This window comes from Chelonoidis abingdonii, chromosome 4 (assembly GCF_003597395.2).
Source record: "Chelonoidis abingdonii isolate Lonesome George chromosome 4, CheloAbing_2.0, whole genome shotgun sequence".
In the NCBI taxonomy this organism is placed as follows: domain Eukaryota; kingdom Metazoa; phylum Chordata; order Testudines; family Testudinidae; genus Chelonoidis; species Chelonoidis abingdonii.
In genome coordinates this window covers 124,747,389-124,770,480 of record NC_133772.1, presented here as the reverse complement: position 1 = coordinate 124,770,480, position 23,092 = coordinate 124,747,389, and the positions used below count along the sequence as shown (strand labels likewise).

The 23,092-nt window shown below is 40.3% G+C and overlaps 1 protein-coding gene across 5 annotated transcripts in view; it reads right to left on the bottom strand.

The window, feature by feature from the left end:
• Window positions 1–23,092, bottom strand: part of UNC79 (unc-79 subunit of NALCN channel complex) — a 153,237-nt gene that overhangs the window by 6,277 nt on the left and 123,868 nt on the right. For all 5 annotated transcript variants that reach the window (XM_075065657.1, XM_075065656.1, XM_032772580.2 and 2 more), the window contains 6 exons: window positions 17,557–17,634; window positions 14,365–14,454; window positions 8,169–8,344; window positions 6,075–6,261; window positions 4,055–4,252; window positions 1,616–1,693 (listed from right to left, as the gene is read on the bottom strand). In XM_075065657.1, the coding sequence (XP_074921758.1) occupies window positions 1,616–1,693; window positions 4,055–4,252; window positions 6,075–6,261; window positions 8,169–8,344; window positions 14,365–14,454; window positions 17,557–17,634 (807 nt within the window). The remainder of the gene's footprint in view (window positions 1–1,615; window positions 1,694–4,054; window positions 4,253–6,074; window positions 6,262–8,168; window positions 8,345–14,364; window positions 14,455–17,556; window positions 17,635–23,092) is intronic.

Here is a 23,092-nt window from a genome sequence, read left to right as displayed (position 1 = left end):
ATAAGTCTGTGCTTGAACCCAGACTCAAGCCTAACCCCCTCTTGTGTCTACACTGCAATTGTGCTAACCCAGGTTTTGGACCTAGGGTCCCAGGACCCTGGATGGTTGGAGGGTCCAAGCTCAAGTTAAGCCAGGACCCAGGGTCTGAGCCCTGTTGCTTTGCAGTGTAGATGCAGCCACGCTTGACTCAGGACCTGGGAGTTGGCAAGACATATCCTACAATTCCATGGGACCATGGCCGTAGTACGCTCTATCCCAGCAATCCGCAATCCACTGTATTGAAAATGGAAGCCATGCTCCCTTTGTAAATGGCAGCAGCTCAGCGTTAACTCTCATGATCACCAATCTGCAAGCACACATTCAGAGAGCCTCCTGGATTTGCAATGGAGAGCGAACAGATCAAGTCTTTGGCAAAGTGAGCTATTTTCTGGTAATGTGCAGGGAGGGCAGTAAAGTTTTCCCACAGTGCATCATGGTCCTAGTGCTAGAGCAGCCACATTTTGGGGGGATGGGAGGGGATGCTAGGGAGTCTGGGATATGGTTACTTTCACTTGGGTATGTGCACTGCAATATGGACACCAGAGCTCTAGGTTTCAACATAGGTTAGAAAAGTCTTAACGTAAGGTCAAGCCCAGGGTTCCCTAACCCGGGTCAGATGACTACAGTCCCATTAACCTTGTGCTTACGTTGCAGTGTAGACATACCCTAAGAGGGTAGAAAAGAATAACACACAGTGACTTGCTCAAATGCAATGCAACAGCTCAAAATACAAAGGAACACAATTCATCTAGACTCATAGGACTAAGGACTGCTTTGCTTGCTGTTATTTCATCTGAAAAACAGCTATCCAGAGGACTAAGTGGGAAAGCATCTATAATGCTAGAAGACTTGACTTACCCTGTGTGACCACCCCAATTCTTTTGGTTTGTTTTACTCAGATCAATGCAGGGAACAATGTGGTCATCCACAAGGGGGAAAATACTACTTTATTTAACTTTTGGACCAAATACTGCAGGCCACTGATTTCCAAAGGAGTTTTGTACAAGCAAGGCAAGCAGGACTTGGCCCTGGACTGGTGAATAGCCTATTGTGCTTCTCTAAAAGAATAGGATTCACCATCTAATTATATTCAGTTAAGTAAGAAACACACATACACAGGCATTTAATAAAACCAGACGTTATTCAGGCACAAGTCTTGTGTTATCACCCTGAAAGAATTTGAGTGCCAGGACATAACTGTGATCTGCAAAGGAAGCCGTGTGACACCAACATTGTTAGGAATTAGAGATTGGTCCAAAATGGAAACTTAAAATCCAGATTTTGAATCCTGCTCCTTGCAAAGTTCAGGGTATCTGAATGCAGACTTTGGGTTCATTCTGTTCTAGAAACTAGGAGTAAATAAGATACAAAGTCAAAATTCAAGGGCAGTTTGGGCACAGCGTTTTCGTCCGTGCCTCTATGTTAGGGATTTTACTCTTTTAATGTTGTAAAGGGCTATATTCCCACACTGACCTTTAACCTCAGCCCCTTCTAGTTTCCCCTTCTAGGAAATCTGGTGGGAAAAAAGGTCCCTACGAATCCTTAAAGAAATATTCACAACATGTGATTCACATACCTTCACAAAGATAGTGGAATTGCATTCTTGTAAAGCCTCCATTAGACTAATCACATGTAGACACACCATTTCCACCATCTGAAAGAAAAAATATTAAATAAATATCCAGTGTAATAATATTGTGAACACAGGAAAGAGTCCTGTGGCACCTTATAGACTAATAGATGTATCGGAGCAGGAGCTTTCGTGGGTGAATACCCACTTCGTCGGATGCATGGCCCCACACACAGCCAGCAGTCCCTAGGGATAGTCTTACTCCATTTTCTTGGCAGCTACACTGGGAAATAAGCTGTATGTTTTGTAACCACTGACATTTCAGGTTAAATATCACATGATGACATGGGGGACATTTCTGTTTACTCAGTCTTTCTCTGATGCAGCAGCACCTATTTGTTAGAGTGCTCTATATATTTTGTTTACCTCCTATTGCACACCAAGACAAACTGTCTTCAGTTTTCTTTCTCTCAGTCATTGTTCCTCCTACATGTCCCTGTTGGGTAGTTCTCATCAATCACTGAGTCAGAAATTGGTATTTTTATTTACTGAATTCCTTTTAAAATTAACAAAGATCAGATTTTATTTTTTTCATCTGAAAGTGATTTATTGTTCTGAATTGGCAGGGGGCCATGAATATATAATTCTTCGATTTTATAGCATGAAATACAGCATATGCAAATATTAGCTTTTTGGTAGTAAATAGCATTTTATGTTTTATGTTCTGTAAATGCACAGGTATAGCAAGACAAATATCTTGAGATGGCAGTGGGTATTTGCACTGCCTGTCTGAACTATGCATGGATTCCCCTATATAACAATAAATTTAGCTTTTCAGTATTGTTTGTCTTCTTCGAAGAGCTTTACAAACACTAACTAATTGAACTTCAAAATACCCCTGTGAGAATAACTATAATCCACATTTTACAGAGCAGGTAGTCAAGGCAAAGAGTTTAATAACTTGTGCTAAGGGCCACATAATGAGTCATTGTTAGAAATGAGATTAAAACTCAGGGGTTCCCAGTCCCACACCTTTCCCCTTAGATTGAGGCTAGTCAGAGATAGAGGTCGCGCAGAATTCCAGTTGACTTCACGAGGAGTTCCAGGCTTACAGCAACAGTTCCCAAACTGTGTTCAGTGGACTACAAGTGGGTCACAGAGCACTTAACTAGTAGTCCATTGATGCGGGCTGGTCACCCAGGCTTCTCCACATTTCCAGAGGTTAAAATCACATTAAAGGACAGCTATCCATATATTAAGTACTTGCCTAATGTGACTTTAATGTAAACAATTGCTGTTGTTGGCACAAAAATATTCCAACTGCAGTCCATGTGACTGCAAATGAAGTGGAAAATGCCCAAACATAGGGGGAATGGGAGGTGGTCTACATGATCATACATGAGCAGGGAGGTGCTCCACAAAGCAGTCTCTGCATAAATAGGTGGCCCACATTCTAGAAAATGTTGAGAGCCACATGCTTAGAGGACCTGGCTATATGTGAGGACTCTCTTTGTCTTGGGCCTAGAATCAGAACCTTCAGAGCCAAAGCCAACAATTACCATTTCAGCTAATGGAGAATAGCGATCACATTAGTAGAACCAGAAGCTCATGACGAGTCTGGCAAGTGAGAGACAAGACCCCTATGTACCTTGCCCATCTTAAGCAAGCTGTCAACCCTGAGCATGCAAACAGAGAAAGCTATAATTCTAGCACTGTGCATGCTTTAGGGTCTGAACCTCTGAGGCACTCAGCAATGGAAGTCAATGGGAGTTTAGAGCTCTTGGCACATATCAGGAGGCACTGGGCAATTTGCATAGCACTGGGTCCTTACTGAACTGCACCTACATCCTGCACCTGCATGCTAAGCAGTGGAACTGGATTAATAATTCGTAACAAATAGCTAATTGAACAAATTTGGCTCATTTTCTGTTTGTGAAATGTTTATGAACAGACTGCGGTCTTCTCAAATCATTCATTATTCAAAACTGTGTGCTGAATGATCTCTGTGGATTATGCTTGCTCAATAACTTCTTTGCAACCAGTTAACTGTGAGAGTTCAGTATTGCTCATTTGATCATTTGAGCTGTTTTGACTGAACACATAGATCACAGGGTAAAAACTCAAACAAATATTTACAAAACCCTTCTGAAGTATGTGATCATTTTTGCTATGCAAAGTCAGGAGCGCTAACACTGAACAGCACTATGATCCAATAGAACTGACTAGCACTAAGATCCTTGTTCAGATCCCCACAGAGTGAAACTATTACCAGTTATCTTCCCCTTTGAACTGTCAAAGGTAACCTATACTGCACTTCCAAAAATAGCACAACTGCTTCACAAAATTATGCATAGTCCCATGTATTCAGTTTTAAACTTTAAACCTAGAAGGTTTAGCTTTATATAAATCCGTAATAAACAAATCTGCATACAGCATCCGACTCACCACTTTGTTATGTGCCATAAGCTGTATGATACTAGGTGTCACTCGGCTCCAGAACTCCAGAGCTGTAAGGATGGCTGTAAAGCTAAACTCATTTTGATTTTGGACCGTAGGAGCTACTGCTGTTTGTTCACAATATACTGTCCAGAGCTGAGCAAATATAAATGCATGGAAGAGGGAACACATGTGCAGCACTGATGTCTGTGGAAAGAGTAACAAGAAGAAAAAGGGTTTTCTTGAAATAGTATAAAGTACATTCCCCATCAAAGTATCCCCCATTAACATAAACCTCCATCAAATTAAATCCTCCAAGGAATTCTCCCCCATCAGGTACTCCCTGATCAAATCCACAACTATCAAAGTGTTTCTCTTGTTAGGATGCAGTAAATGAAAGGCATCTGATAACAGCTCATGCATGTTGAAAGAACATGTTTATATTTACAGCCTAAGAGCCTGATCCTGCAAACAGATCTGCACATACAGGCCCTTACCTGTGCAGATACACTAAGGGGTATTAAAGTAAAGGTCAGAGCGTGAAGACCACTTTGTCCTTGGGAACCAATCCTGCTGACCTCACTGAGGTAAAACTCCCATTGCCATCAATGCGAGGCGTGTAGGAGAAGGGCCTTATGACTCATGACCTTGAACATGCTACTGCCCAAGTCAGTGGGAGTGAGAGTTTCCCAAGGAAACATGTATCCACACAAAATAAATCATTTATATCAGCTTCTTTTGATCTGCAGCCTAGTTCCATCTTACCAGAATATAATTGCCCTAAAACACTTCCATGGTACAGCCTCATAATGGGAACTTTGCAAGGCTCACTGTGTAATTTTACAGATGCACCTGAGCATGACTCTTTAACAATAAATGTTAGGTGTAGTGATTTCTGACAGACACACCAAAGAACTGTCACGACTCCTAGACATGTCACTAGTTCATTATAAAAGAAATGTTCTACTGTAATTCAGGTCATAGATGCTTTCTCAGTTTAAAAGCGCAACAGTGATTCATGACCAATGCCAGTATGACTGCACCAAACAGTGCCAGGGTTGCTTGGTAACTGGAGGGAGGTATTTGAAAGAGCAAAAAGAGCTAGAAGGAATTAGTGGGAAGCATCAGTCTTGAATGGGTGAGGGGAGGCCAAGTACTAGACAAGCATGTGATCATTCTACTTCTGTAGTTAATAAACTCCTATTATTTATTTAATAAACACATAGCGCCTGCTGCATCTATGTTAATTATTGTCATAAATGGTTTATGATTTGCAACAATGTGCACTGTTCATCTTCAAAGCACTTGACAAATCAAGCTGGGCTTGAGCCCATCTCTGTTTGCAAATATTAAGTCTTTTTTAATCCTCACACTACCTCTGTGATGGAGGTTAGCAAGTCTTATTTGACTAGACTAGAATAGAATAGAATAGAATAGAATAGGTCACTTGTACAGGGAGAGTAAATGTGGAGCTGAGAGAGGTAGACTTAGGACTCAGGAATTCCCATCTCCCACTTCTGTGCTCAGAACACTAGACAGTGATGCTCTCGGACAATAAAACATCTCTAGCAAGCTGATTTTTAGTGAATTTATCACTGGTTTTCTGTGTCTATTGGGGCAGTTACCTTAAGAAAGACTGGGCAGGTTTGGGGTTTCTTTTCTGAATTATAATCATAAGTTTTTTACTATGCTTCCAATTTCCTATATCTTATGTATACAGCAGCCTGCTAAGTTTGGGCAGTTTTCGTTTTAGTATGGTGGGACCATTATTGAACAAGAAAGTGGGCAGTGTAATTTTAAAACATTCAAACAATACTGCTGGAATATTTTACTTGTACAAGGGGTACCATCTGGGAGTTTAAGCCACTTTAAATAAGGCATTAACATGAAGTTGCTTTTATAATATCCAGAGGACGAAAAGTTGTAAGATGCATTTCATCTCCCTGAAAAAAACCACAACTGGTTAAGTGTTTGCAATACTAATGGCGTTGCACAAGGTGTATCATCTTAAACCCATGGAATCCCTTACCTTTGATTGCTCTGGAAACCCAATCAGGATAACAATAAGGTGGTCTGCAATGTGGGAGCCAGCATCCAGAGGAATTGGCATGCAAGACGAGGGAAAATTCGGACAGATGACATTGTGTGTCAGAGACCCCAGAAGTAGCCAGGAGAGTAAACGAATATGAGATACACATTCGATGAATTCTTTGGGCCTGTCAGAGAACAACTGATTTTTACAATGCATGTAAACTTTGCTATCTCTCATTAACTGAAAATCCCACGTTTGCAAAATGCTGCCTGTGCTTGCTAGAGTCTAAATCATTTGGATAGCTTGTGGGAATGCCAGGAAGAGCCGCGTGTAGACTGGCTGAGCAGCATTTGTTCTGTCCTTGCAAAGCTGAGATTCTACACAAGGCTGATGTGGCAAACTCAGAGCCACACGCAGTGATTATTTGGATATACATTATCAAAGGAGCTTTATATCATGATTCCTCTGTATATTAAAGACTGTGGTTATGGCACTGGGCAGTGACTCATGAGATTCAGATTCAGTTCCCAGCTCTGCCAGAGACTTCCTGTGTGACCTGGGCAAGTCACTGGATCTCTCGGGATCTCACTTCCCCATCAGTAAAATAAGGTTAATCACACTTCCTTCTCCCACCCTTTGTCTGTCTTTGTCCATTTAGTCTGTAAGTTCTTTGGGGCAGGGACTGTCTCTAATTAAAAGATCATACAACACCTAGCACAATGAGATCCTGATCTTCGCTGGAGCATCTAAGTGTTAGTGTAACACAAAAGAAACAATAATTTCCATTGGTTTCATCTCAGTCCAAGATCCCCTGGCTTGCACAAAGCCTGGAATTTAGATTACCTACTCATCTGAATTCACAGGCACTGAGAAGAAACTGATTTCAGGTCAGAAAGCCATTGCTTAGCAGACCTCTCACTGCCATTTTTCATTATTAATTTAACATCATCAGTGATTCAAAACACCAAGGAGGCATAACGATATTCATTGGCTTTTCTATGGTGTTCAGCACCCAGGACCTGGGGCTTCACAAACATTAATTATCCTCACCTCAGGACATATTAGCCTCATTTTACACATGGCGAACTGAAGTCCAGGGAGATGATAATCCCGATGCTGCAAACACACATACACATGCTTAATATTAAGCACATATACAGAAGTGTTCGCAGGACTAGGGGCTGGGGGCCAGATTTTTCAAGGTATTAGGTGCCTAAAGATGCAGATAGGTGCCTAGTGCGATTCTCATAAATGCCTAGGTGCTTACCTCCTACTAGGTGCCTATCTGCACCTTAAGGACCTAACTACCTTGAAAAATCAGGCCCAAAGTGACTTGCTAAACTCCCATAGGAAATCTGTACTAGAGCCACGAATTGAATCCAAATCTGCCAGTGTCTTAACCACACAGCCATCCTTTCTACGAAAAATAATTATAAAACAAGGCTTAGTTCTCTTCACCTGCACCGCCATCATTTCCCATTATCCTACACAATCCGTAGCCACACAGAAATACTATAGGTCAGGATCTCTCACGTTTACCTTGACTGGGGAGGGTTAAGCATGTATTTAATTTAAAGCGTATGTACAGCTTCACAGATTAAATCCAACAAACCTCTCATATTGTGAAGTCTTTTTTTAACAGATCACCTTCAGAATGGACCCAGTCCTGGAGCCCCTACTCATTTACATTCACTCCTTACACAGGCAAACTGCAATGAGTAAGTAGTTAGGAGTTGGCCCTATATAGCCAGGTTTACAACCAGAACTGATCTAACACTTTCATTCTGTTTTACTATGAACTCATATTCTAAAATCCTTATTCAAATTCATCCCTCATGTAACTTCACTGAAGCCAATGGAGTTACATCATGGATCCATCTGAGACTCTGAGACCATGATGCAATACTACTGAGTCATAAAGTTGTGGTTGTTCAAACATTTAACCTTGAATTATCTTTGTTTCAACATCCATCACCAAACCACACCCATTGTCATCACTAACTGCATTCCCTTTAATCTGACAAGAACCCCAGAATTATTGTGGGAATTTCTGCCTCATTGCTCTTCTTTTGGGGACAAAAGTGCTCTTACCCCTGTTGCATTGCAGAAGGAGGATGATACAGCCACGGCAAGTAACGAATCACAGCTTTATTATCTCTGTGATTTCCTCGTGTAATTTCCATAGCTGCAATCTGAGCTAAACCAACTTTGAGATGTCCACCAAATGTGTCTTCATGCAGCGGCTGAGAACACGTCTTCATGTGACTCTGCAAAGTAAAGACCTGATTTTCTATCCAGTAGGGTATTGCACTAGATCCACTTTATGCAAATTCTCACATATTGTCTGTTCACTTTCAATCACCCATACAAAGAAAGAGTTAAGCAACATGTGCATGCATCCTTTCTATCAGCAAACCCTGTAACTATGTATGCAAACTAGCTTTTGCATACTCACTTTATTTAATTGCACATCAAAGGACTCAATCTTTTCACAAGGTAATACAATCTGCACAAGAAATTACCAGCTTTACCCAGGCAAATAGCCATTTGCCTTTAAAAATACAATATTTCGCCTCTTCAGTGGGTGAGAGACCATTTCGCATGGCTCATTTATTGTGAGGACATTTAGGACCTGAAAATCTAAGGGCAGTGTTGTATCTATTGAGTTGCATATGCTTATCCCCGAAAACGTATTTTATAAAACACTGTTGTAAGCTGTAATGCTTAATTGGTGCTTCTTGAGATTCCTCCGTATTCCCAAATGTGCTAACTCTGAATTGTCTATTGCTATTGCAGATGATGACAGTGCCAACTGCTGTATGGTTTGCTTAAACCGACAAACTGTCCTTTGCACCACAGAGGCCATATCATCAGATGGAATAAACTGCTATAATGACATGATAGTCAATGGACCTATGCTGATTTTCATCAGCTGAGGATCTGGCCCCAGTAATTTTAGTTCTACCAAATGAAAATCATTTAACTGAACTCCTGTTTCAAAAGTGCAAAATCTTCCAGCACCGATGATTAGATAGATAGATAGATAGATAGATAGATCTTTTGCTTATGTACAGATAGTGAAATTTATAAATTCAGCTTTCCTGACTTTCTAGAAATTTACATCTTATTCCAAGAGAAAACAAAGACCATAAATAACTGAACACAGACAATAAATGAGACTATGGCTATGCTGAGAAGTTATCATAAGAACGGCCATACTGGGTCAGACCAAAGGTCCATCTAGCCCAGTATCCTGTCTACCAGCAGTGGCCAATACCAGGTGCCCCAGAGGGAGTGAACCTAACAGGCAATGATTAAGTGATCTCTCTCCTGCCATCCATCTCCATCCTCTGACAAACAGAGGCTAGGGATACCATTCCTTACCCATCCTGGCTAATAGCCATTTATGGACTTCACCATCATGAATTTATCCAGTTCTCTTTTAAACGCTGTTATAGTCCTAGCCTTCACAACCTCCTCAGATAAGGAGTTCCACAAGTTGACTGCGCGCTGCGTGAAGAACTTCCTTTTATTTGTTTTAAACCTGCTGCCTATTAATTTCATTTGATGACCCCTAGTTCTTGTATTATGGGAATAAGTAAATAACTTTTCCTTATCCACTTTCTCAACATCACTCATGATTTTATATACCCCTATCATATCCCCCTTTAGTCTCCTCTTTTCCAAATCTGAGAGGCCTAGCTCCTTTAATTCTTTCCTCAATATGGGACCCCTCTCCAACCCCTAATCATTTAGTTGCTCTTTCTGAACCTTTCTAGTGCCATATCTTTTTGAGGTGAGGAGACCACATCTGTACACAGTTTCGAGATGGACGTACCATGGATTTATAAGGGCTATATTCTCCAGTCTATTCTCTATCCCCTTTTTAAATGATTCCTAACATCCTGTTTGTTTTTTTAAACTGCCTCTGCACACTGCATGGACATCTTCAGAGAACGTCCACGATGACTCCCAAGATCTTTTTCCGACTCATGCCAAAATTGCGCCATATATTGTATGTATAGTTGGGGTTATTTTTTCCAATGTGCATTATTTTACATTTATCCACATTAAATTTCATTTGCCATTTTGTTGCCCAATCACTTAGTTTTGTGAGATCTTTTTGAAGTTCTTCAGTCTGCTCTGGTCTTAACTATCGTGAGCAGTTTAGTATCATCTACAAATTTTGCCACCTCACTGTTTACCCCTTTCTCCAGATCATTTATTAATAAATTGAATAGGATTGTGCAAGTCTAATATAATGCACTAGTTACTAATACAGGTCTGAGAAAGAAATACACAATTAATGTCTAATAAAATACTTTATTACAGCTAAACTAACAACTTTTAACTAAATATTTATTCAGCAAACTTTACCTCTTTTTCTGTTCACTGAATTTCTGCAAACAGTGCTTTCCTTAGATTTATTAATTAGCTGACGAACAATTTCCCCTTTTTAAACTCAAAGGCTTGTTATTCACAATTTGAAATCCCAAATCAAGTTGGGCTCCTAGGTTGTGATTGGTCATATAAGTCACATGATATTGTTCCCATCACCTAGATTGGCTAATGTAACTCTGACCAACAGGCCTCTGGAGGGAATACTTGCAGAAAGCAAATATACAATGTGGACAAACTTAAAATCCACTTTCCAGGACATTTGCATTAGCGAAACCCAGTCAATATGAACATTCATGTAAGATGAGTATGAATGGGCATGAACATGGATGATGTGGACTTGTTTAAAACTCTGACTGAACATTTGTAGGGTTTTTGGTTTGGTTTGGTTTGGTTTTTCCAGTATTTGCCCATACTGGAGACATACAGTGTGTTTCTGTCTGCACCCCTTAAAAAGGTAAATCCAAAAAGGAAGAGGCTACAGCTTTTCCATATACAAACATTCCAGACTAAATATATACTTGCCTTTACACTTTCCAAACTGAACCAGAACTTCAATAAACCATTAACTAAAATAAGTCATATTAGTTGGCTTTCTACTGTATTCCTTCAAGCAGTCTGACCCATATCTCAGGCTTTGATTCTGATCCAGATTTCAACCCCAAATCACAAAGTTTAGAACTTTGCTCCCTGGTTTAATTTTGCCCCATGAAAGATATATGAAGAACAGAGCAGGGGGGTTAGTTCAGGTCCATCGCTTGCTATACAAGGACTAACAATAAACATGAAGAACTTTTAGATTCTGCAGACTTATGCAGCTGTGTAATTTAAGCAAGTCAAGGTGCATGAGGTGGTAATATCTTTTACTGGACCAACTTCTGTTATATGTAGTGGTCAGAGGGCTATAGATGGTTAGAGCTCTGGGAAAGATGTTTTGTTTCTTGCATTTGCTCAGAAAGTAGATATCACTGTTAACTTTTTCTTCCTTTTTCTTCATGTAGTGGAGTTTCCATTTCAGATGGAAAAATTCTATATCTTCCATTGTTGTTTGCAGTGTTGTTGTAGCCATATTAGTCCCAGGATATTAGAGAGACAAGCTGGGTGTTTTATTGGACCTTTTACCTCACTCACCCTGTCCCTCTAATATCCTGGGACCAACACAACCACAGACACCAGGTTCCTCCAGGCCCCAGGTGCTCAACCTCCTGCTCCGCTCCAGGCCTCATCCCCACCTGACCCCTTCCTCCAAACTTCCACCCCAACTCTGTTTCTTCCTGCCCAGTTCCACCTCATCCTCGCTCCTCTCACCTCTCCCCCGGCACTTCCTGCATGCTGCGGAATAACTGATTGTGGCAGGTGGAAGGCACTGGGAGGGAGGGGAAGGAGTTGATCGGCAGGGTTGCCAGAGGACAGGAGGTACTGGCTGGAAGGGAGGGACCTGGTTGCCGGTGGGTGCTAAGCACCCACTAATTTTTTTCCCTGGCTGCTCCAGCCCTAGAGTGATGCATTTTCAAGAACAACGAGGAGTCCTTATGGCACCTTAGAGACTAACACATTTATTTGGGCATAAGCTTTCATGGGCTAGAATCCACTTCATCGGATGCATGGAGTAGAAAATACAGGAGCAGGTATAAATACATGGAAGGACGGGAGTTGTCTTACCAAGTGTGAGCTTTTGCAGGATTGGAGCCTTAAAGAGATAGCAACAATTTACTAAAATGGGAAAAGAAAAGGGAAGAAGGGGGAATTAAAAAAAAAAGTATGCAAGAAAGAGCTCTTTTTAGGAATATTTCACAGATGAGAGAGGTCATCTGAATATATTTACAAAGATATGGTTTCCATTTATGGTTTCAATCAAATTCATGTTTTCTGTGGGTAAGTGTACAGGATGAGTCTCTTAGTTTCACCACTGATTCATTTTTTAGTATATTTGGAAAGTAATTTAGAATGTGTGAATAATTTTAACAGGGAAAAATTAGAGTGGGCTGAGAATTCAGTTCAGTTGAAAATGATGAATTAGTTCACGCTTTAGAGTGGATTACTACTCCAGTGTGAAAGAGGAAAAAAGCAGCTTCCCCTACTGGAGCATTTCTGAATAGGGTTCAAGACAGACATTCAATAGGGCAGGCACTGGAAGCAGAGATTTTTCTCTCTTAAAAAAATTTCTTGTGGGTTTCAACAGAAGCATTTTTTCAGGTTTTACGCGTGATTCCTCCTCATTTGTGTGGCTGACACTCTCTCCCTGCAAGATGTTCGTGTGAAGATAGAAGATGAACTGGTAGCACGAGGCGATCTAGTGCACTGCCACTACTTTTCAGAAAAAGACTGATACATTCCAAAGCTTGGCCTATAAGAGAAGGAGCACATTCTTGTCTAGGGGAGCCAGTGTTTGCTGTGCAGCCTTTCAGTATCCCCTACAGACTGACCTGTGCTGCAAAATGCATTGGAGCACATCAACAGCTCTTTAGGCACAGGCTAGAAGTGAACGTGGGAGATTAGTAGCGGAGCCTCCCTAGAACTATGTGTATGTCAGAGCCTAGGGCGCAATGTGTGAATGATGGGAATATGTTTTCTTGCTAGTTAGAATTAGGCAACACTAGCTCCACTATATATGTTAACTGAGCTTTAGATCACAAAAATACAATTTGGCAACTGTTTGATTTGCCTGTGTTCAGTGATGGCGTGACCTTTGATTCTGCTGATCGACTTCCCCTTGGATCACTGAGTTCCTGTTGTTCAAACACTAATGGCCTTTTGCCAGATTTTAGCATTGGCTGCATCTTTTACAGCTTTTGGACTCTCTTCTGTACTTTGGAATGACCTCTCTTCCACACTCCCAAACCATCAATTTGTCTTGCAAGCTTTGTATGGGTTACAAGTAGCAAGACCTGCTTACATCCCCTCCTGCTTTACTTTATGTGCTAATTGGATGAAATCCACTCCTGTGCAGGGAAGCAGCACTAGATCAACAGACCATTTCAATCCCACTGAACACCATTTTTGAGGATGTAGGAGGTATTTAAGCAGTGCTATTGATATACCTGTGCTTCTCCTCTGCTTAGAGGTGAATTTCAACCAATGTGCATGTATTTTCAGCTCTAAACTATACTCACACTTGTTCAGAGGGACAATGTTACAATTTAAGTTGTATAAATAAAAATAAATTAGTAGTTTAATAAATTAAAATATTATGACTTATTTTACAAAACTTAATAATAGTATAACTGTTTTTATGGGCTTTTTAAAATCAAAATATTGTATTTTGATGTAAACATTTCTCTGGCATGTTTGCTGACCAAACATTGCAGCATCAGGCTAATGTATAAGAATCTGAAAATAACACTGACTAGAAACCAACGAGAAACTAACTAGCCTAGTTCCATTGTCCAAACTGAGTGAAATGCATCATCATACATGAGGAAAAGAAAACTGGAATTTTAAAATTATTACAATTTTAATTTTTGTTACTTCCCTAACAAAGACAAGTAATGTCTGTGTGTGTGTATAAGGGATGCAGGACTGGTTCATGAAAACAGAATTAGTAACATGGATACGGAACTTAATATTTCTGTATATGATTGTCTAACCTGACTGTCCCTTCCAAAGCAATCTTTGTATGATATTATTTTATCAGCATCCACATTTCAAAAAATGAAACCTGAGTTTTCATTTGTGTGCTATGCATATTCAAATCCAGCCCTAACTTCAGCCCTTTCCATAAGCTTGTTCTTGTTTTTCCCTGAGGAAGTGACTAACACTAGCTTTAAAACAGAAATCTCTCTGTTGGTCATTTTCATATAGGTGCCTCCAACTGTGCTATTTACAGAAAGGATGAAAGTCATAATTAGCAAATGCAATTTGGGTCAACATATCCCTATAACGTACTCACTTTTAATTTGGTCAAGGTATGCATATCGGCAATAAAATCCAGCACGTCATTAACGTACTGCCTCATACACTCCATTGCTGCTGTTCCACACTAAAAAAAAAGCACAAAAGAACTGAATTCAGTCATCTGGTTTTTGACATATTCAGGTTCTGGATTTGCCTCATGTTCACTGAAAAAAACATCTGTTTCTTGGCTGCTTCCGGTGGTGTACCGTTTAATCTGAAATATTCCGTGGGAGACTTCTTTGCAGTGTACTTTGCCCCATTATACAAAAAGCAGCCAATCTCAGTACCTACTTCATCCATCACAGAATTTCTCATCCGTAACTGTAATAAAAAGTGAAGTGAAGACCTTTTAAGAATATTAGTACAGTGTATTCCCTTGAACTTTTCATGGGGCCTGAATCAAAGTCCACTGATGTCAATGGGAGCCTTTTTATCAGCTTCAGTGGGCTCTGGATAAGGCCCCCAGTCCCACAACTTTTCAAGCAGCTGAGCTCTCCTCTGAGGTAAATTGGTGGACTGAGCCCTAAGAAACTGAAATAGAACCACAGGCATGGAGGCTTTGTGTTCATATGAATGAGTCCAGTTCAGGAAGCTTATGTAAAGAACACGGTCATTCTTCCTTGCTCACAAATTCCCAGTGAAAATGGCACCAGAAAAATTTATTTTTAATCACTGTTCTCATGCTTTTCACTTGTTAACAGAGATGAATGCGCGCACCACAATTTTTGCAAGCAGAGCTTAGTGGAATATTTTGATTGACGCAGTACTCAAAAGATCAGCACTTTGCTGCCATTTCAAATGTACTTAAAAAAAATTAAAAATGCTAAATTTAGATCACAATGGTTTTCACTTCACAACAGGTAGGGTTTAAAAAATGTAAGTGTTTTCAGAGTAGCAACAAAAGTGCTATTTTCACAACGCTTTAGGAACATGCAAAATTCTGGGAGCCCAAACTGTACAAAGCAAAACTGTGTAAGATTTTTTTTTAAGAAACTGCAACAAACCCCCCTCCATAATTACAAATGGCCTTAGGGAAATAGACACAAAGACAGTTTCTTTCCTTCAACTCCTATTTAAATGGAAAGGACAGATGGCACACTGGGCTCAATCATGAGCCAGCCTACACATGAGCAGCACCAGGGAATCAGGGGGTATAAAACATCTCCCCCCTATGCTCTTGCATGAGCTATCTCCATTTCAGTCACAGGTGGGTAAGCAGCTGTGCCAGCATACAGGGAGAAGTAATCTGTGCCAGGAAAATGGCTAGCTTGCATTACCTCCCCCACAGAGCAAATAGGGAGCAGGGACCAAACTGGGATGTAATAGAGTCACAATTTGGCCTCGGCTCTGTTCTTGGGAAGTGCAGTTGTGCATGGCCCCTTACTCAGGACACAGTGCCAGGTGCCAGTCTAGCCCTCAGTTAGTAAAAGGCCTGCAAGCCACATGCGAGCAATGCAGTGAATTAAATGACCAAGCTAAACATAGGTCATACCAGAGAGCTCTTCATAAAAGCTTTGTGAGAAGGTGCATACAACGGGTGGATTATTCACCTTACTCCAAAGGCAGAATCCTCTGAATCCAAGGGGTTGATTTTCAGGAGTGGTGAGCACCCACAATTTCAGCTGAAGTCTGTGGGAGCTGTGGCTGCTCAGCACCTCTGAAAAATCAAACTTCTATAAATTCAGGATTATGCTGGGTCCAATATACTTACTGCACTACATGACATCGTTTTATCAAATCTCATATCTTGCTTCCAAGAGTGGCCAATAGCCACCTATAGCTTTAAAAGAAGACAAAAAGTCGTAATGCACCTGGCCTGTAATGCAGTACTGTATGTTGGGAAAGAATATTCCTCTTTGACCCCTCTAGTAAATGGTCTACATCCTAAACATGATTGAGTTGTGGTTGGTCCTGCTTTGAGCAGGGGGTTAGACTAGATGACCTCCTGAGGTCTCTTCCAACCCTTATATTCTATGATCTATGAACTGATTACCCTTTACTGAGCACGAGTAACAGCCAGTGTTGTTTTTGTTCATAAAATTATTCAGCCATGAGTTTTAGTTGCTGAAATTTGAGAATCAGCTCAAATTCTATATTTAAGCAGCTGACCAAAGTACTTCTCATTTTTCTATGTTAATATAAATCTACACAGTGGTGAACTATAACACTTCCTGCCTGTTCAAATGCTAAGCCTGTCAATTCTCTTGACAGGATAACAAACAGCAAAAGAAGGTCACTGGCAGCCCTGTCAGAGTGTCCTCCATCCAGTTTCTGTGGACTAAGGATTCCACATTGGTTCTTTAAACTGAGTGATGGAATTCTAAAAGGCATTGCGCTCAAACCTCCTGAATAATAAACCTCTATTGCAAGAGACTTGTCTCCTACTATTTATTCAGTTTCTCTTGGGAGTAATATGTTGCATTCAAACAGCAGAACAACTTTCTCTTCCGTTAGTTCTTCTGAAGTGATCAATTTATTCCATGTCTTGTTATATCAAGAGCAATCTGGCTACTTTGATCAAAATACAATTAAAAGTTTTTGTTAGGAGAGGTGTTAATTATTATTGTGGCTCGGAGTTAGGTACAGAAAAGACCTGTTAGATCATCTATAGAGCTGGTGAGACCTGCACATAGAAAAGCAGTCTGCAAATCCTGGAACAGACTTGGGATGACTAAGGACATTGCCCAAGACCCTATCTATCTATCTACTGGTATTTGTGCTACATCCAGCATGATAAATCTGAATACCTTACAGGATTATTTAACTTCCTTCTTTACCTGTGTCTTTCTTTTGGGAAAGTGGGGGCAATTGTCTGAACTCTCCCTCTCCTATGACATCTTTTGGGGCATTCAGTTGGTCTGGTCTCCAATTCAGTTTTCTGGAGACTAGCAAGGTAACCCCTACTTGAGTGAGAAGCCCCACTGAAGTCAATGGGACTTGTCATGTGAGTAAGGACTACTCATATAAAGTAGAGGCTGCAGGATTATGTTGTGTTACTTTAAATTTTTCTCAACATTCTATAAAAATGAATCATCCAAGCTTCTATCTTCAATGCCCTGGTAAGCCAGAAGAGAAATAAAGGTAAGAGAAAGGACATTTCCATGAAACAATCTGAATATCAGAGCTGTGTGAGACATCATTTTAAAAAAAGCAGAAACAAAGAGATGGAGTGTGGTTCAGTACTTACTCCAGGCATAGATGCAATCATCTGTTTATGCAAGATTGTTGACTCAGCTAGTTTTGTTCCAGCATCTGCACAAACAAACTAATAAGAAATTAAAGGTAAATTATATTTGTAGGAGCCTGAAGACATTAAAAAGTAATTTATGATTTTATTAAACTCAGCTCAGATTTCTTTTTGCTGACTTTTGTGGCAACTTGCTTTTGGCTACAAAAGAGCTCCTGCCATTATTAAAAAGCTAGTTTGTCAGTTATAAACAAGTTAATTCATCAGATAGAAAAACTGACTATAAAGTATATGAATTGACATATTATGCTGATTTGTGCACTAATGGTTTGAAGAAAAATATAAGATAAAATAGGAAATTTTCAATCAAACCTAAATATAGTTGTAATCAACAGGACACTTTTGCATTTCTCCAAATCACCTCAATGGGCTCTTCTTAATGTGACTGATTTCAGAAGGAAGATGGATCAATGGGAATATTCAACTTTTCATGAATCTCTATTGGAGAACTCTATCACTGGAGTTACACTAAGGATGAATTATATTAACAGATTTTAAATTCAGAATGGACCATTATGATCATCTAGTCTGACCTCTTGCATAACACAGGCCATAGAATTTCACCCACTGATCCCTGAATCAAACCCAATAAATTCTTGTTAATCTAGAGCAGCTGTCATTGAACATTATCATGCTTAATTTTTCCTTGTTTTTCTTGATTCCATTTGCACACTTCCATTTACTTTTAATTCCCCTGGCCCCAAAACCACTGATGTCCACAATATTCATACACCAGGCCTTTTAATGTTGTTGTTTATTCTTTATCTCCAACACTGTGCTAGACACTTTTCAGACAAGATAATGAGATCCCGGCCCAAGAGTTTTTACTATCCTAACAAACATTGTCCTTGTACTTGAGCAATTCTTGTAGTTTCTGTCCACAAAGATGCAGTATGTCATCCCCCAAAGAGCAGACATAGAAGCAAAGTTCCCAAGCTGAGGTGTCAACCTGGACTTCCTCAGTGTATGTTGTGGTTTCACTGATTTGGGCAGCTTCAAACTACATAATATATCTATTAACTGTTTGACACACAAGTCTGGCACCATTGTCACCACTGATTGTCCTCAGTCTTGGCCCCAGATGTGCCCTGCAGTGCCCGAAGCTGCATTTCTAGTCAATCTCCCATGACCTATATCTTTTGCAATGTATTTTAATTAGAACATTCGTATTACATACCGAGACTTGGAAACACTCAAACAGTAAACTTAGATCTTTGGCATCAATCTGTTCTTTGGGGATAAATGCCACAAAGAGAAAAAGATATGTGTAGGGTAACATTCAGACAGGGTCTCCCCATATACACGGCATGATTCTGATCCCATTTACGCTAGTTTCACACCAGAGTAAAGACAGTGGTTCCAATTTATATTAAAGAGAGTTCATGATGTGACCCATACCATTTCAATCATGGTTAGTCAGAATCTATTCTATGCCAGAGCTCTATTTGGCATAGGGAGGGAAGGAGGAGGCCTCTGGGAGCAGTTATGGTATGCACCAGCCGCAGTGATATTTAGAGTAGCTGTTAGGCTGCTCTAAATTATGCCAGAGATGGAGGAACCTTAAGAGACCCTATACCAGTGGAGGACAGGCATACTCCTGACATGCCCCCTCAACACACCCTTGGCACATCCCCTACTCTGAGAAGATATGCCAGTAGAAAGTTCTCCTATGCCAGAGAAATTGTCTGCTGAACATTTCCTGCTGTATTATGGTCCTTTTGCACTCACTAGAGAATCTGGCCTGGTATTTCTAACACATTATGGTAGGTTATGTGCATTGCTATAGGTAAAATATTGTGTCAATATTCAGTAATTTCAAGTCAACTGAGAACCTCTGCTAAAATGAAACATTGTTAATTTTAAATATTATTTTCCCTTAAAACAAAAAAGCCTTATTAGCATCCTGTTAACATACTAAATGCAAAGTATTCAATGAGGTGATATCATAAACAGATGGTTAAGGGTTAATGTCTCTTTTACCTATAAAGGGTTACAAACAGTGAACCTGGAACACTGACCAGAGGACCAATCAGGAGACAAGATACTTTAAAATCTCGGTGGAGGGAAGTCTTTGTTTGTGTGTGTGTTTTCTTTGGGTGTTCTCTCTGGAATCTGAGAGTGACCAGACGTACCTACAGGCTCTCTTATATGTTCAGAATAGTGAGTACTTAAGAGAGTCAGTTTTGTTTTTGATTTTTTATGTTTTGCAACATGGTATTTGCTGAAGGATTTAATTTGTTTTGTTATTAGGCTGGGGTTTCCCGTGTCTATAGCTAACAGACCTGTGTTTTCCATTTGATTTACAGAGTTTTTTACGGTTTTATTTTCTTTTTTAAAGCTTTTTTTTTTAAACGCTGACTGCTTTTTTTCCCCTTGGTAAGGCATAAGAGGTGAGTTCGTACTCACCGGGAATGGTGGGAGAAGGGAAAAGAAGGGGGGAAGGCGTTCTTCTCTGTGTTGTGATTCGGGTTTGTCCGGTGTCTTCTGTTACCCGGCAGAAGATCTGGGAGGAAGAAAGGAGGGGGAAGGGGAATGGTTTATTCCCCTTTGTTGTGAGACTCAAGGAGTTTGGGTCTTGGGGTCCCCAGGGAAGGTTTTGGGGGGATCAGAGTGTACCAGGCACTGGAAAACCTGGTTGGTGGCAGCCTATCACATCTAAGCTGGTAATTAAGCTTAGAGGAATTAATGCTGGTACCCCATTTTTGGACTCTAAGGTTCAGAATGGGGCTAGAATACCATCACAGGTGGGTTATGCACAAAGATTAATATAAACATGAACAATGGCTAACACAATCCATAAAGTTTGTAATGCCCAATTAGGTCTTCTTTAGTTTATAATTTTGGTTAACATCTGGCCTGCAGCTGCAAGGATCCTTCCAGAGCTAATCTGCAGGGAAGAAGGGCTGGATAAACCAAACCAATGCTCAATACTAAAATTTCTTATTTCCAGTTCAACTCACTGACATTCATATTAACTCCCTACAAATACACCTCTACTCCATTATAACGCCACTCGATATAACACGAATTCGAATACAACGCAGTAAAGCAGCACTCCAGGAGGGCGGGGCTGCGCGCTCCCGTGGATCAAATCAAGTTCAATATAACGCGGTTTCACCTATAACACGGTAAGATTTTTTGGCTCCCAAGGACAGCATTATATCAAGGTAGAGGTGTACTATGAGGCACAAAGATGCCACCGGCAATGGATTTAGTACCAGTCATACATAGGGTCACATTGCAAAAGGATGGGAAATATATGTTGGACCTCTTCCTAACACTGTCTGCTAATTGAGATAAAGTGGTTGGGTAATGGATAAATGGACATGTCTGCTGAATTTGGGTGGGTAAATATCCATCTGTTCATGCTCAGAGTTCTAAAAAAATATTTGCGAGAAATATCTTAACATCTGACCTTATCTTTGATCATTTCAGTCAGTTATGCTTTATGATTAAATTCTGAGGACTAGATCCTCAACTGGTGTAAATCAGCATGGTTCCACTGAAGTCAATAGAGCTACACTGATTTACACCAGTTGAGGATCTGGCCCAGAATGGGTGCCATCTCATGGGTCTTGTTGTTAAAAAGGGGAAATAATAAAACATGTAAGTTAAAAAGAAATGAAACATGAGGCCTGATTCTGTGCTCTCTTGCACTGCTTTAATTGCACTGACTTCCACAGAGGTAATGCAGGTTTACACTATTGCAAGGAGGACAGAATCAAGCCCTTGGGATTTAAAATGCTCGTAAAGCAGCAGTTCCTATACAATCTGCCTGGGCCACACCTCCATAAAGAAGATATAGTGTGAGGGCTGCAAAGCAGGCATGGCTATTGGCTCCTGGCAAGATTTCAGTTTTATCCTCGGTTGAACAAAATTTGGATGCTAGGCAAAAAAAAACAACCACCATCAAGAAACCTTGCAATAAATAAATCAACAAAATGTAAAAACCATGCTTAAATAGATGCTTATACTGATCTTGTAACTATCAATTTTCAGAATACAATTAACTCTAATGGAAAGTTTCACTAAATAATTTGAATATTTGGATATAAATGTTGATCAATATGTAAAACAAAAAAACAGCGGGAAGAGAATATAACATTGAGGAACCCAGAGAATTTGGGAAACTACGTTATAAGAGTCTAAACCAACAGTTTCTGAGTCTGCAAACAATCATTTGTGATATGTTAATATGATCACAACTACCTGCCAAACTCTTCACTTAGATCAGTAACAAAATGGAAGTAATAATACGCTACAGTAGACAAGCATGTTTCACATTCAGTTAATGACTAAATCCTAGGCCAAAGTCAAACCTTCAACTTTTCTAAGAGTGACAGTTGAGAATTACAGCAGTACAGATTTGTTCTTTCTGAATTACTGGACCTTTCAGTTAAACAAATCTCTGCTTAACATAATGCAGAACAACAACTGAAGAAACTAGGCCCAGAGGTGCTGAGTGACTCCTGAGAAGGGTTCTCTCCCCTCAGCTCCCATTAAAGTCAATGAGAATGTAACAGAGTGGCTTGCCCACAGGTTGGAGAGACTGGGGCTAAGCCTGATTATGAGATGAGCCCCAGCTGAGAAGTGTTTGGTCATTCCAATGTAAAAGGCCGCAGGAAGCTGAAGATGTGAGGGGGCAGTTATTGAGTATGGGTGTGAGGCATTCCATGCAGCATCAAAAACAAATTTGGGAAAGCTTGACTCAATTCAAGCTCAAGTGTTGCAAATTGCTTGTGGTGCCTTCATCACAATGCTGCTGCGTGTACTGCAGATAGCTGCAGGTGAAATGCCTCTTACGTTTAGAGGGAAGGTTTGAGACTTAACCTTTTGGGCTAAAGTCACTGGAAACAGTGAAGACGGAAACACTAAGCTAATATATGATGCATGCTGGGTGTTAAGGGGTCGACAGGTAAGGCAAAAACTCAAAATGTCTCATCTCAGTAGGGTTAAAGAGTGGACAAAAGAATTAGTGAAAACAAAGACCTAAAAGAGGTTAAAATCTATAGCTTTGGGGAAATACATTACAACTGAGGGGAGGGATAGCTCAGTGGTTTGAGCATTAGCCCCCTAAACCTAGGGTTGTGAGTTCAATCCTTGAGGGGGCCATTTGAGGATTAATCCTGCTTTGAGCAGGGGGGTTGGACTAGATGATCTCCTGAGGTCCCTTCCAACCCTAATAATCAATGATTCTAACTGGAAAATTACATCTCCTGAGTAGATACAGAACAGTATAATGAATTTCAAAGAGGAAAAGGAGTGTTAAATATGCAGAATACAGCAAATCAATCCATTTGTGATAAGTGGGGAGGCTAATGCCTAATGTATACTGATGGCTCCAAAGATGTAAGAGCAGCATTCTGTGGCCCTCCACACAAAAAGCTGTATGGCTATCAAATTTTGTAACCACTTTGACAGCTATCCTGGCACAGATAATGCTAGCATTAAATTGGGCCATAGCTGAGCACCCAGT